This window comes from Hemiscyllium ocellatum, chromosome 31 (assembly GCF_020745735.1).
Source record: "Hemiscyllium ocellatum isolate sHemOce1 chromosome 31, sHemOce1.pat.X.cur, whole genome shotgun sequence".
Classification (NCBI taxonomy): domain Eukaryota; kingdom Metazoa; phylum Chordata; class Chondrichthyes; order Orectolobiformes; family Hemiscylliidae; genus Hemiscyllium; species Hemiscyllium ocellatum.
Window position 1 is genome coordinate 3,824,967 of NC_083431.1, and position 14,856 is coordinate 3,839,822.

General features: G+C 49.4%; 1 protein-coding gene across 1 annotated transcript in view; it reads right to left on the bottom strand.

Annotated features, from left to right (window-relative positions):
* Positions 1–14,856, bottom strand: part of inpp5ka (inositol polyphosphate-5-phosphatase Ka) — a 29,775-nt gene that overhangs the window by 10,502 nt on the left and 4,417 nt on the right. The window contains exons 2-5 of the mRNA XM_060847749.1: positions 9,358–9,432; positions 3,261–3,368; positions 2,333–2,441; positions 885–1,048 (exon numbers count right to left, since the gene is read on the bottom strand). Coding sequence (XP_060703732.1) covers positions 885–1,048; positions 2,333–2,441; positions 3,261–3,368; positions 9,358–9,425 — 449 coding nt within the window. The 5' untranslated portion in view covers positions 9,426–9,432. The remainder of the gene's footprint in view (positions 1–884; positions 1,049–2,332; positions 2,442–3,260; positions 3,369–9,357; positions 9,433–14,856) is intronic.

A 14,856-nucleotide genomic window follows, 5' to 3' on the forward strand; every position in this document is an offset into this window, starting at 1 on the left:
CCACACACACACACACACCCCACCCAGACACACACACCCCACCCAGACACACACACACACACACACACCCCACCCAGACACACACACACACACACCCAGACACACACCCCCCCCAGACACCCCCACCCAGACACACACCCCCCCCACCCAGACACACACACCCCACCCAGACACACACACCCCAACCAGACACACACACCCCACCCAGACACACACACACACCCCACCCAGACACACACACACACACACACACACACACACACCCCAGACGGGAGGTCATATCAGATGGAGTGCGGGGTGTGGTGGAAGGGGGGCTGTGTCAGACAGAGGTGGGTCATTTTTCAAATTGAAGTTGGAGAGTTAAATCCCAGCAGGAGGGAGGTAGCAGCTTGGCTGTAATTCACATCCCGATAGAGTGACTGGAATCGGGACTTCCTCATCCTATTTACAGATTAAATATGGGATTTCAGACCATCTGAAGTAACAGCCTCTCACAGGTGCTGTGTACAAACCGCTTGGAAACATTTCTTTACAAAGCCTTCCCCAGTATCAGTGGGAATGACTGTCCCACCAGCACAGATACAGACAGAACACACTGCAGTTACCAGTCAGTGAGCTGCTGTATAATGGGTCAGTGCTAACGGACAGTGTCCCTGCTGATTATCACAATGTGGGAGCTGGCTGCGCATTAAAACAGAGACTTCATTAACAGCCTACAATATTCATAAGGATGTCCTGACACCATGAAAGGGTTCTATAGAAATGCATGCTCTATCTTTATCTCCTACTTCTCCCTCTCCCTGGATGTAGCTGGATTCTGGCCAGCACTGTAAGTATTTTTATCCCTAATGTTTCCTGGTGATGCAGTACGATGGCCATTTTACAGACAGTGTCGATGAAGATCTCCCACGATCCTGCGCTGCTCACTTACCCAGTATCCGAACACACCGGTCCGTGTGTAGTTTGTCTCCAGGTCCCGGATGTAGGGCAGGTGTGGACACTTGACAAAGATCAGCAGCAGGACTCCTTGCATCCGGATGGAGGTTATCTGGGAAGAGAGGGGTCAGAGATCAGGCCCTTTGCTGCCTCCGCTCCCCACAGTTGTTACCAGTCAGTTCAAAATGCACCATCTATCACCAGGTGGGACGGGGGGGGGGGGGGGAGGACAGCGAGTGGTCACCCTGGGGGAGGAGTGGGAGTGGACAGCGAGTGGTCACCCTGAGGGAGGGGTGTGAGATAGTGAGTGGTCACCCTGGGGGGTGGGTGGGGGCAGTGAGTGGTCACCCTGGGGGAGGGGTGGGTGGGAGGGGACAGTGAGTGGTCACCCTGGGGTGGGAAGGGGTGGGAGGGGACAATGAGTGGTCACCCTGGGGGGGGGGACAGTGAGTGGTCACCCTGGAGGGGGGGACAGTGAGTGGTCACCCTGGGGGGGGGACAGTGAGTGGTCACCCTGGGAAGGGTCCGAGTAGTTGTTGCGGCTGTTGGGGAACAGCAACGATGTAGGATCTTTCACATCCACCTGAGCAAGGGGTTCCCAGCCTCCTCCTCCACCCTGCCCCTGTCTAGATGTCCCGGGCAGGTAAGGATTGCTGGGTGGGGGAAATCTCCAGGAGCCCGCCTGGCTGGGGATTTAACTGTTCATTCTGACGTCCAACACTCTCGCAGGATCAGCGAGAGCTTCGCAAAAACTCAGCCATTCCACTCTAGGCCTATCCTGTCCCGAGGTGGCGAGTTTTGGTTTCTGTGCTGCCCAGTTTGTGAGCAGTAACCTCTGACCTGGACTGAGCGACAGGCTGAGAGTATCGGCAATATCCCCTCTGCTGTTTCAAGAAATGCAGAAAATACTGGAGAAACTCAGCCAGTCGTGCAGCACTCTGCAGACAGGTACTAAGCTACCATTTCATGTCCAAAGACTTTTCTTGTGAATATTGACCCCTCTGCTGGAGCACGTCCCAGTAACTGGCTCACTCTCACACGTCCCTCAGAAAGCCAATGGCAAAGTTCTCACTGAGCACCCTCCTTGAGTGCAGTGTGTACAGTAGAGGAGGTCAGTTCTCCAGCTCCTCCCCATCTCCCCTCCACCCGAGGGGGAAGGGTCTCCAGACTGAGCCCAGTGGGATCTCCAACTGGGATCTGACCAGGGCTGCCTCCAGTTCCCTGGCTCTGGCCCGAAACGTCGAATTTCCTGTTCCTTGGATGCTGCCTGACCTGCCGTGCTTTAACCAGCAACACATTTTCAACTCTGATCTCCAGCATCTGCAGACCTCACTTTTTACCATGAAGCCTCAGCCCAGCCTGCTGGTCACTGATTGGCTGCTGGGATCTTGCTTACCTTAACGTAGCCGAGTGGAGCCAGTGAGTTGGTGAACTGGATGGTCCACGCATCATGGAAAGCCAGGTCAATGAGGAACGAAGAGAGCTTCGAGTTCAGTTCCTGTAAACTAATAGAATCATTCAGAGTTTTGGCTCAGACCTCACATTATCCCAAGCTAAAGGTCCCAGTTAGGCCCTCACTGATCATCGACAGCCCCTGCCCCAGCCACACCCCACTTCATGACAGTTACCCCTCCCCTCCCCACCCCCACCCCAAACAATCCTCACCTTCCCAACAACAACCATGTCACCCCAGCAACCCTTCCACAACCAATCATTGTTCAGTCTTGGTGGGTGGGTGGGTGGTGGGACTGAGAAACCCTGCACTGGGCTGGAGGCTGCGGTGGGGGACGGGGTTAAACACTTCACTTCCCAACCCTCCCACCATCAAACCCGATGGAGAAAGATTACCCAGTTGCCTCTCTGACCCCAATTATCGGATCTCCGATCCCTGATCCCCACTCGCTCGATCCCCGATCCCCACTCGCCCGATCACAGATTCCCCACTCGCCCGATCCCTGATCCCCACTCACCCACTCCCTGATCCTCACTCGCCCGATCCCCACTCACCCGATCACAGATCCCCACTCGCCCGATCACAGATCCCCACTCGCCCGATCACAGATTCCCCACTCGCCCGATCACAGATTCCCCACTCGCCCGATCACAGATCCCCACTCGCCCGATCACAGATTCCCCACTCGCCCGATCACAGATCCCCACTCGCCCGATCACAGATTCCCCACTCGCCCGATCACAGATCCCCACTCGCCCGATCACAGATTCCCCACTCGCCCGATCACAGATTCCCCACTCGCCCGATCACAGATCCCCCACTCGCCCGATCACAGATCCTCCACTCACCCGATCACAGATCCTCCACTCACCCGATCACATACATGTCCGGCTCCCGTCCCGGACAATCCAAATGCAGCAGGTTACTGAGATCATCAGGAGGAGGAGCAGCCCCCACATTCCAGCTCACAACATGCAGCCTGAGGGAGGGGGTGGGGTGGAGAGGGACAGAAACAGACACTTCATAGACACTGACACTAATTCCAACAGCTACCAGAAACAACAATGGAAAAACGGGAAGAAATCTTCCTGTAGTACAGGGGCTGGACCCATATCCCAATGAGGGTCAGTGTGTATGTGGGACTGTATCCCAGTGAGAGTCAGCGTGTGTGTGTGTACCCCAGTGAGGGTCAGTGTGTGTGGGACTGTATCCCAGTGAGGGTCAGTGTGTGGGGGACTGTACCCCAGTGAGGACCAGTGTGTGGGGGACTGTACCCCAGTGAGGACCAGTGTGTGTGGGACTGTACCCCAGTGAGGGTCAGTGTGTGTGGGATTGTACCCCAGTGAGGGTCAGCGTGTGTGGAATTGTACTCCAGTGAGGGTCAGTGTGTGTGGGATTGTACCCCAGTGAGGGTCAGTGTGAGGGACTGTACCCCAGTGAGGGTCAGTGTGGGTGGGACTGTACCCCAATGAGGGTCGGTGTGTGTGGGGGACTGTACCCCCCGTGAGGGTCAGTGTGTGTGGGACTGTATCCCAGTAAGGGTCAGTGAGTGTGGGACTGTATCCCAGTGAGGGTCAGTGTGTGTGTTGTAGTGGTTCTGTTCGCCGAGATGGAAGTTTTTGTTGCAAACGTTTCGTCCCCTGGCTAGGTGACATCATCAATGCTTTGGAGCCTCCTGTGAAACGCTTCTTTGATGTTTCTTCCGGTATTTATAGTGGTCCGTCCTTGCCGCTTCCGGGTGTCAGTTTCAGCTGTCCGCTGTAGTGGTTGGTATATTGGGTCCAGGTCGATGTGTTTGTTGATGGAGTTTGTGGATGAATGCCATGCCTCTAGGAATTCCCTGGCTGTTCTCTGTCTGGCTTGCCCTATGCTAGTAGTGTTGTCCCAGTCGAATTCATGTTGCTTGTTGTCTGAGTGTGTGGCTACTAGGGATAGCTGGTTGTGTCGTTTCGTGGCTAGTTGATGTTCATGTATGTGGATTGTTAGCTGTCTTCCTGTTTGTCCTATATAGTGTTTTGTGCAGTCCTTGCATGGTATTTTATAAACTACATTAGTTTTGCTCATGTTGGGTATTGGCTCCTTTGTTCTAGTAAGTTGTTGTCTGAGCGTGGCTGTTGGTTTGTGTGCCGTTATGAGTCCTAAGGGTCACAGTAGTCTGGCTGTCAGTTCTGAAACGCTCCTGATGTATGGTAGTGTGGCTAGTCCTTTTGGTTGTGGCATGTCCTCGTTCCGTGGTCTATCTCTTAGGCATCTGTTGATAAAGTTGCGCGGGTATCCGTTTTTGGCGAATATCTTGTATAGGTGTTCCTCTTCCTCTTTTCGCAGTTCTGGTGTACTGCAGTGTGTTGTGGCCCTTTTGAATAGTGTCCTGATGCAGCTTCGTTTGTGTGTGTTGGGGTGGTTACTTTCATAGTTTAAGACTTGGTCTGTGTGTGTTGCTTTCCTGTGTACCCTTGTGGTGAATTCTCTGTTCGGTGTTCTCTGTACTAACACGTCTAGGAATGGGAGTTGGCTATCCTTTTCCTCTTCTCTGGTGAACCGGATGCCTGTGAGTGTGTCGTTGATGATCCGGTGTGTTTTTTCTATTTCCGTGTTTTTGATGATTACGAAAGTGTCATCGACATATCTGACCCAGAGTTTGGGTTGGATTTGTGGTCGGGCTGTTTGTTCTAACCTTTGCATAACTGCCTCTGCTATGAGTCCCGAGATTGGTGATCCCATGGGTGTTCCGTTGATTTGTTCGTATATCTGATTGTTGAATGTAAAGTGTGTAGTGAGGCATCAGTCCAGTAGTTTAAGTATGCCGTCTTTGTTGATAGGTTCCGCCTCCTGTGTTCTGTTATGTATGTCCAGTAGGTTGGCTATTGTTTCTCTGGCTAGGGTTTTGTCAATCGAAGTGAACAGTGCCGTCACATCGAATGAGATCATGGTTTCTTCTTTGTCTATGTGTGTATTCCTGATGGCGTCCAAGAATTCCTGTGTTGATTGTATGGAGTGTTTGGATCCGCTGACCAGGTATTTCAGTTTCTGTTGTAGTTCTTTGGCCAGTTTGTATGCTGATGTCCCTGGTAGTGATACTATAGGTCTGAGTGGGATGTCTGGTTTGTGTACTTTGGGTAGTCCATAGAATCTGGGGGTGTTGTTGCTTTCCGGTTTCATTCTTTGCTGGTCCGCTTTGGTTATCTGTCCGTTTTTTTGTAGATTCCTTAGAGTGTTATTTATTCTATTGGTGAGTTGTGGTGTGGGGTCAGAATCCTTCATTTGGTAGGTGTTGGTGTCTGCTAGTAGGTGTTGTGCTTTTTTGATGTAGTCTGATTTGTCTAGGATGACAGTCATTCTGCCTTTATCTGCTGGTAGTATGATTATGTTCTTATCGTTTCTTAGTGCTTTCAGTGCTTCCCTCTCCTTGGAGTTGAGGTTATGTGTTTGTCTTTTTCTGATCATCATAGGTACGACCGTTTGTCTCACTGTTTGTTGTGTCTCTTCAGTCAGTCCATTGTTCCTGAGTGTGTGTGTGTATACCCCAGTGAGGGTCAGTGTGTGTGGGACTGTATCCCAGTGAGGGTCAGTGTGTGTGTGGGACTGTACCCCAGTGAGGGTCAGTGTGTGGGGGACTGTACCCCAGTGAGGGTCAGTGTGTGTGTGGGACTGTACCCCAGTGAGGGTCAGTGTGTGTGGGACTGTGTCCCAGTGAGGTCAGTGTGTGTGTGGGACTGTACCCCAGTGAGGGTCAGTGTGGGTGTGAGGGACTGTACCCCAGTGAGGGTCAGTGTGTGTGTGTGAGGGACTGTACCCCAGTGAGGGTCAGTGTGTGTGGGACTGTACCCCAGTGAGGGTCAGTGTGTGTGTGTGGGACTGTACCCCAGTGAGGGTCAGTGTGTGTGGGACTGTACCCCAGTGAGGGTCAGTGTGTGTGTGAGGGACTGTACCCCAGTGAGGGTCAGTGTGTGTGGGACTGTACCCCAGTGAGGGTCAGTGTGTGTGTGTGGGACTGTACCCCAGTGAGGGTCAGTGTATGTGGGACTGTACCCCAGTGAGGGTCAGTGTATGTGGGACTGTACCCCAGTGAGGGTCAGTGTGTGTGGGACTGTACCCCAGTGAGGGTCAGTGTGTGTGGGACTGTACCCCAGTGAGGGTCAGCGATCTGTCAGATGGAGACAAGGTGAATCAGGAAAAGGTTGTGGGGTTCGGTAAGTTTAGCCAGTGCCCACCTTATCACACAGTGTCTGAGGGAGTGTGTGATCACACACGGACAGATCCCCCTGTCCTGGGTCCACCCGATTCCAGCCAAGTGACCATTGTCAATGGGTCAGCAACTAACCCCCACCCCACACTGGCCAGAGGTCACCGACGGTGAAAACAAACATTCCACCACTCTGACCCCCACCTCCATCTGTCTCCCATCTTCCTTTCCTCCAGCATTCTCTCCTCTTTGTTCTTCTATATCCCTGCCTGCCTCTCCTTTCTCCACATATTACTTTCTGCCATTCTCTGCCTCGCTCTGTCTCTCTTTGTTGTTCTCTCTCTCTCAATGCCTTTGTCCATTTCTCTCTCTCCCCCTCCCCCACCCTCCCTTGCTTCTCTCCTCGTTGAGTTCCACACAGATTACACGTCAAATCCTCTTTTCCCTGAACAATGGACCCAGTTCCAATTAGTGAATCTCTCGCTAATGAGTGAGAACAAAGTAACCCAGTCACTGGTGATTTTCAAAACCTTTATGACAACAGATTTCCTTGTAAGACTGAATCACAAGGTTTGAAAGAACAGTGATCACGTGATCAGTTGGGAATGGAGGATTATGGAGAAAGGGACATGAGGAACGTCAGATCATTGAACAGCAGAGAGGCCTCAAAGGGCCGAATGGCCTACTCCAATCTGAACTCGGGCAGAGAGCAGCGAGGACCTGATATTTTCCTGCTGGAATAGTGGGGTCCCCCGCGGTGTGTGTTTGGAATCTGCTGATCCTGTTTATTTGGAAATAGTCTGGAATTAGCGATAGGGAACGGTTTCTGAATAATACCAAAATGTGTTGATGTCGTAATTCATGCGCAGGTTAGGATAAGAATTCAGGAGGATGTGCACAGACTGAGGAAGTGTTCTAACAAATGACTGATAACATAAAACAACAAACTGCAGATACTGGAGACATTACAGTGAGCCTGACCTCGGTGGTGAGTAAGTTGTTGGAGGGAATCCCGAGGGACAGGATTTACTTGTATTTGGAAAGGCAAGGACTGATTTCGGGATAGTCAACATGGCTTTGTGTGTGGGAAATCATGTCTCACTATTCTGACTGAGTTTTTTTGAAGAAATAACAAAGATGATTGATGAGGGTAGACGTGATCTATTTGGACTTCAGTAAGGCGTTCGACAAGGTTCCCCATGGGAGACTGATTAGCAAGGTCAGATCTCATGGAATACAGGGAGAACTCGCCATTTGGATACAGAACTGGCTCAAAGGTAGAAGACAGAGGGTGGTGGTGGAGGGTTGTTTTTCAGACTGGAGGCCTGTGACTAGTGGAGTGCCACAAGGATCGGTGCTGGGTCCATTATTTTTCGTCATTTATATAAATGATTTGGATGCGAGCATAAAAGAGGTACAGTTAGTAAGTTTGCAGATGACACCAAAATTGGAGGTGTAGTGGACAGTGAAGAGGGTTACCTCAGATTACAACAGGATCTGGACCAGATGGGCCAATGGGCTGAGAAGTGGCAGATGGAGTTTAATTCAGATAAATGCGAGGTGCTGCATTTTAGAAAACCAAATCTTAGCAGGATTTATACACTTAATGGTAAGGTCCTGGGGAGTGTTGCTGAACAAAGAGACCTTGGAGTGCAGGTTCATAGCTCCTTGAAAGTGGAGTCGCAGGTAGATAAGATAGTGAAGAAGGTGTTTGGTATGCTTTCCTTTATTGGTCAGAGTATTGAGTACAGGAGTTGGGAGGTCATGTTGCAGCTGTACAGGACATTGGTTAGGCCACTGTTGGAATATTGCGTGCAATTCTGGTCTCCTTCCTATCGGAAAGATGTTGTGAAATTTGAGGTTGCAAAAAAGATTTACAAGGATGTTGCCAGGGTTGGAGGATTTGAGCTACAGGGGGAGGCTTAACAGGTTGGGGCTGTTTTCCCTGGAATGTCGGAGACTGAGGGGTGACCTTATAGAGGTTTATAAAATTATGAGGGGCTTGGATAGGATAAATAGACAAAGGCTTTTCCCTGGGATGAGGTGTCCAGAACTAGAGGGCATAGGTTTAGGGTGAGAGGGGAAAGACATAAAAGAGACCTAAGAGGCAGCTTTTTCACACAGAGGATGGTACGTGTATGGAATGAGCTGCCAGAGGATGTGGTGGAGGCTGGTACAATTACTGCATTTAAAAGGCATCTGGATGGGTTTGGAGGGATATGGACCGGGTGTTGGCAGGTGGGACTAGATTGGGTTGGAATATCTGGTTGCCCGGATGATTTGTTTCTGAATTGTCTGAATCTATGAGACCCTTTCATTTGTCTAAACTCTGGAGAATACTGATCCAATGTACTCAGGCTCCCGGCTCCCAGCTCAGCTCCACCCCCACCTGACCATCCACCAATAACATCGCTGCGTTGAAATGATCCTCCTCACAGGATGCTGTGTAACTCCATCCCAAACCCAATGTCTGTGCCTCCTACTCCAGGCACGATGGGCTGTCACCTTCCAACTCGATCGGGATTCACCTGGAGTTGCTGATTAAACATCCCGACAGTGATAGTCCCCCCCCCCCCCCCGCCCGGTGCTCCCATGGCAATGTTCCTACTTGGTTAGAATAACAACTGACATGTCTGTGATGCCTCTGTGGTCAAATATCCCAGTGGCATCTAGTGGCCAGGTGGATGTGTTAGGAGAGGAGTGATTAACCCCACCCCACTCCCCTGGGGCTCAGTGCCCTTGGAAGGAGCGAGGGGTGGAAGCTGGAATCTCAGATGTCCCTTACCCAAAATTGACGAGTTTGTTCCCTCCACGTACAATACTCAGGCCCTCAGCAGCAAGGCATTGCTCCATCCTCCACCTGGGGCAGGGCAGAGACAGACAGAGAGAGAAATCACAACCCGAGTGAAAGGTGGGGGGGTTTGTACAACAAACATTCATATAACCCTAACATAGGGGCTTCAATGCCATTCAAAGCAGAGAAACAGCTTTCATTTCTATAGCACCTTGCACAACTTCAGCTATCCCAAAGCACTTTGCAGCCAATGTGTGACAAGACAAAGTGTACACAGCAAGATCCCATAAACAGTCACCTGATAACAACCTGCTCAACAGCTGTGGGTGGTGATTGAGAGATTAAAATAGAGCTCATGACAATCAGGAAGAACATACTAACTCGGTGCAGAGGTAGGCCATTCGGCCCTCCAGCCTGCTCCACCATTCTGTGGGATCATGGCTGATTGATTCAGTCCTCAGCTCCCCCCCAAGTAACCTCAGGGGCCCCCATTAGGGTAGAGTCTCTCCACCTTGGCCCCACTGGTACTCAGTGGCTGCCTGCTTCCATCACCCTCATGGCTCTGCAACAGAAGAGATTCCTGATAATCTCCGTTGTAAATGCCAAACACGGAGACTGACACGGAGTCTCGTCGTTCTGGACTCTTGAACAAGGAGGAAACATCCTTTCATCAACCACGAGCACCCTCGGAATCTTGCACATTTCAGTAAAGTCCTCTCTTTCTTCTAAGCTTTGATGGATACAGTCTGTCTAACCTTTCTGTCTGACTCCCTCATCCCAGGATTCAGTCGAGTAAATGTCCTCTGAACTGTTTCTGATGCATTTGCATCCGTTTAGAAGACGAGGCCAGAGTTGAATATGGTGCTGCAGATGTGTTTGTGCTAATGCCCCATGCAACTGTAATGAAACACCTCTCAGTTATATCCATTCCCCTTTCAATCAAGACCATTCCATTCACCTTCCTAATACTTGTAGCTCCTACAGACGAACTTTCTGTGGTTCATGTCCCAGGACACCCTGATCGTTCTCAGAGTTCTACAATCTCTCTCCACGTAAATGATACTGTGTTTGTCTAATCCTCCTGTCAATTTCCTACACTATACTCCATTTACAGATCTTTGCCCACTGTTGTAACCTCAAAATCCTATCGCAGCCTCCGTGTCCTCTGAGCAACTTGCTTTTTTACTCATCATCGTATCATTACCAAACTTAGTAACTGTACATTCAGTTTTGCCCGTGTTGTTTATGTAGACTGTAAGTAAATATAGTCTCACTGATCTGTGATAAATTAAAACCCAACCCATTTAATCCCATCCTCTGCCTCCTAATAAAATGTTGGAGGATTCTAGATTTGAGTGTATTTCCTCTGACAGATGCTACCTGGCCTGCAGCTTCCTGCTTTCTGTCTCCCTTCTTGAGCAGAGAAGTCATTTTCCAATTTAATGGGACCTTTTCAGGGAAGTTTAGAAAATTCTATAACCAATCTATAACCTCAGCAGCTCCTTATGTCCGAGGATATAATACCTGTCAGGGCCAAGGACCGCTTAGATTTCAGTTCAAATAATTTTCTCTAACTTTTCTGGTGATTTTGATTGTATTAAACACTTCATTCCATCTCATCTTCTGATTCGTAACATCTCAGAAATCATCATTTTTATCCTTTACGGTGAAGACAAGGGGCAAAGTCCTGATTCACTTCATCTGCCATTTCCTGACTTTCCATCATTAGTTGGCCAGACTCACTCTGTAGAGAGTAATGCTCACTTTACTTACCGTTCCCTTGAAAGTTGTTGTAAATTCTATTACAGACCTTGTTAGCAAGTGTACAGTGGACTGGATGCCAGTGACGTTATTCCGAATGTTCCCATCTGGAAGCTATAGATGAACCAGGAGATCCATCACCTACTGATGTCCTGTTGTGGTATTCAAGTCAGAGGACCCTGACCTTTACGGGAAATCCAGGTACCAACCTCCAGAGGGTCATTACCGATGCCAAGAGGCAAGCTAGAGACCCAGGCTAACCACACGGACAACCCGCTATCTGTGGCGGGGCCTACATGATAGAACCTGCTACAAAGTGAAGCAGAACAGAGCAGTGGACAAACATCCATCCCTCCCCAATGTGCTCAATGCATTTCACACTCAGTTCAAATTGGTCAGTGAAACACTGTCTCCTGCCCTGGCAGCCTCAGATGCTCCTGTTCCCTCAGTCACTGCTGCAGATGTTAGATTGGCTTTGTTGAAAGTGAACCCACAGAAAGGGATTGGCCCAAAGGGAGTCCCCAGCCTTGCACTCAGACCCTGTGCTGACCATCTGGTGAGATTATTCGCTGACATCTTTAATCTCTCCTTGCTACGATCTGAAGTCGCCATCTGCTTCAAGAAGGCCAACATGATCCCGGTACCAAAGAAAGCACATGCAACGTGTCTCGATGACTGCCGCCTGGTGGCTCTGACCTCCATCATTATGAAGTGCTTCGAGAGATTAGTCATGGCTCACACCAACTCCAGCTCCCAACCTGCCTTCACCTCAGGCAATTTGCCTACAGACACAACTCGTCCACAGAATACACTATCTCCCTAGCCCTATGCTCATCCCTGGAACTCCAGGATAATAAGGATAACCATGTCAAACTTCCACTTATTGACTTTGCCTTTAACATTATGATCCCAACCAAACTAATCTCTCAGCTTCAAGACCTAGGTCTCTGCTCTGCTCTCTGCAACTAGATCCTTGACCTCCTGACCCAGAGGTCACAGTCAGTAAGGATCGGTAACAGCACCTCCTACCCAGGTTATACTCCCCTCCAACCTCCCATCAGGGAGAAGATAAAAAAGCTTAAATTCACATTGCAACAGGTTGAAGAACAGCTTCTTCCCCACAGTGATGAGACTTTCGAATGGACCTCTCCAATTTCAGATTTAATGTTGATCTCGCTGTCTGGGCACTTTCTCTGCAGCCCTAACACTGGAGTCCTCACTCTGTTCTATTACCCTGATGCACTTGTATGGTATGATCTGCCTGTACTGCACACTAAACAGGTACGTGACAATAATAAATCTATTTTTAAGTAGCTGCTTCAAAATCTATTTCCTCACCTTCAGAGAGTCATAGAGTCCTACAGCAGGGAGACCGGCCCTTTGGCCCTAACAGCTCCCCAGCTGAATAAAGCACTGACCAAACTCTTTGCTGTGCATCTGCTCACAAAATGCTGACCAGAATCTCCATCCACTCAAACCCCATTTCTCTGCACTTGGCCCATATCCCTCCAATCCTTTCCTATCCATGTATTTGTCAATTACTTTTTAAATGTTGTTAATGTACCCGCCTCAACCCCTTCCACTGGCAGCTCCTTCCATATACGTACCACCCTCTGGGTAAAAATGTTGCCCCTCAGGTTTCCTTTTATTCTTTCCCCTCGAATTCTTCCCAGCCCTGGAAAAAAGACTGAGTACATTTGCCCCATCCAAGCCTCTGATGATCTTATACATCTCTATAAGATCCCACCTCAGTCTCCTACTCGCTAAGATGCTAATTTTTTCCAACCTCTCCCTGTAACTCAGGCCATTGAGTCCAGGCAACATCCTTGTAAATTTCATCTGCACTCTTTCCAGTTTAATAACATCCTTCCTATAGTAAGGTGACCAAAACTGAACACAATACTCCAAGTGCGGCCTCACCAACGTCCTGTATAACTGCAATATAACTTCCCAACTTCTATACTCAGTGCCCTGACTGATGAAGGCCAGTGTGCCAAAAGCCTTCCTCACTGCCCTGTCTACCTGGGACTCCACTTTCAGAGAACCATGCACCTGAACTCCAAGCTCCCTCTGCTCCACTACACTCCTTAAGGCCTCACCATGAAAGTTCTGTTTTGATTTGACTTGCTAAAATGCAAGACCTCATACATATCTAATAAATTCCAATAGCCATTTCTCAACCCACGTCCCCAGCTGATCAAAGTCCTGCTGCAATTTCTGATCACCCTCCTCGTTGTCCATGATGCCATCTATTTGAGTGTCATCTGCAAACTTACTAATCATATCTTGTACATTCTCATCCAAATCATTGATACAGATAACAAACAGCAACGGGCCCAGCACTGACCCCGAAGCACTCCACTAGTCACAGGCCTCCACTAGTCACAGGCCTCCACTAGTCACAGGCCTCCACTAGTCACAGGCCTCCAGTCTGACAGCTTCTAGTTTCCTCTTCCTTATTTATCCATTAGAGATAATTGTCTAATCTTCTGATCTGCTGTGACATTGCAGAATTCTATGTTGCTTATTTCAATCAATTTCCAATACTCTCAAATCAGCCATAGACATCATATTCTTCTTTGTCTCTAAGAATTCACCTCCACTTGATGGATAAATTATTTAAACATTTCACATTCTGTTTGGAATCACGTCCAGAGTCACGGTGTCTAGGTTTAGGTCTGGCCAATGTCATTTGCACCAGACCCTACAGAGACCATTGACCATTTTGTGAGCAGATGCACAGCAGAGAGTTTGGGGGGGTCAGTGCTTTATTCAGCTGGGGAGCTGGGAAACAGACTGGAGTTAGTAATCCCATCCACCTCCACGGAAACTTTCCAGAAAGAGTTACTGGACAAACCAAGGAGGAGACACTGAGGAACTACGGGAGGATGGCTGTAAGTATGAAGCGATGCTCATTGATGAGGAAGCTATGAGTCCTAAGCTCAAAACTGAGGAGGGAATGTGTGTGAGTGAGTGAGTGAACATGCTGGGTTGAATCCTTACCCATGTCATCCATAGCCTCTGTGGCGTGGAACGTCTGGCTGTCAGGTTCTAGAAGCTGCTGTATTTGTGTCACGTCAAATATACCTGGTCAATATCAACATCACAAGGTCACCTCCCAGATCCACGACTCCAGCTTCTGTTGTCAATGGATTGGGAGGGGGTGTGAGGGGGTGACTTGGTTCACACTGACCCTTGGTCAGATCTTCACCAGCAGATGCTGCAGTCTGGGCTTCCAGTGGTCAGCAGTGTTTTATTAAGTCATCCTCAATGGCTTGTAGTCAGCCTTGACCAGAAATGTGTTGCCAAATACATCAGGGTAAAAGCACATGACCCCAAAGACCAAAGCTGAGGTTCCCTGTCTGATATTTGACCTGAGTAGAGCGACAGGGGGGGGGGGGTTTGGAAACAAATGCAATGAGATTGCCTGGTTGTAGTCTGATGCTGCCAGTGCGGCAGGTCCAGCTGGAACAGGGCTCCATGTTCCTGATGCGGATTGTCACAGTGGTCCACAAGGTGGCCAATGAATGCAGGTTCAAAACTGTCAAGCTTCCACACGGGGCAACACCATTCCCCAGGAGCATGCTCAGAATGAAGAGCCTCACAGGTCCATACAAAACATACTACACGCAAGCAACCAAGGACAAATCAGATTGGCTCCACTTTCCCAGCATTATCCCACTCCTCTTGGGTTGCATTGTGCACAAAAAGATGAAAACAAATAGCAAT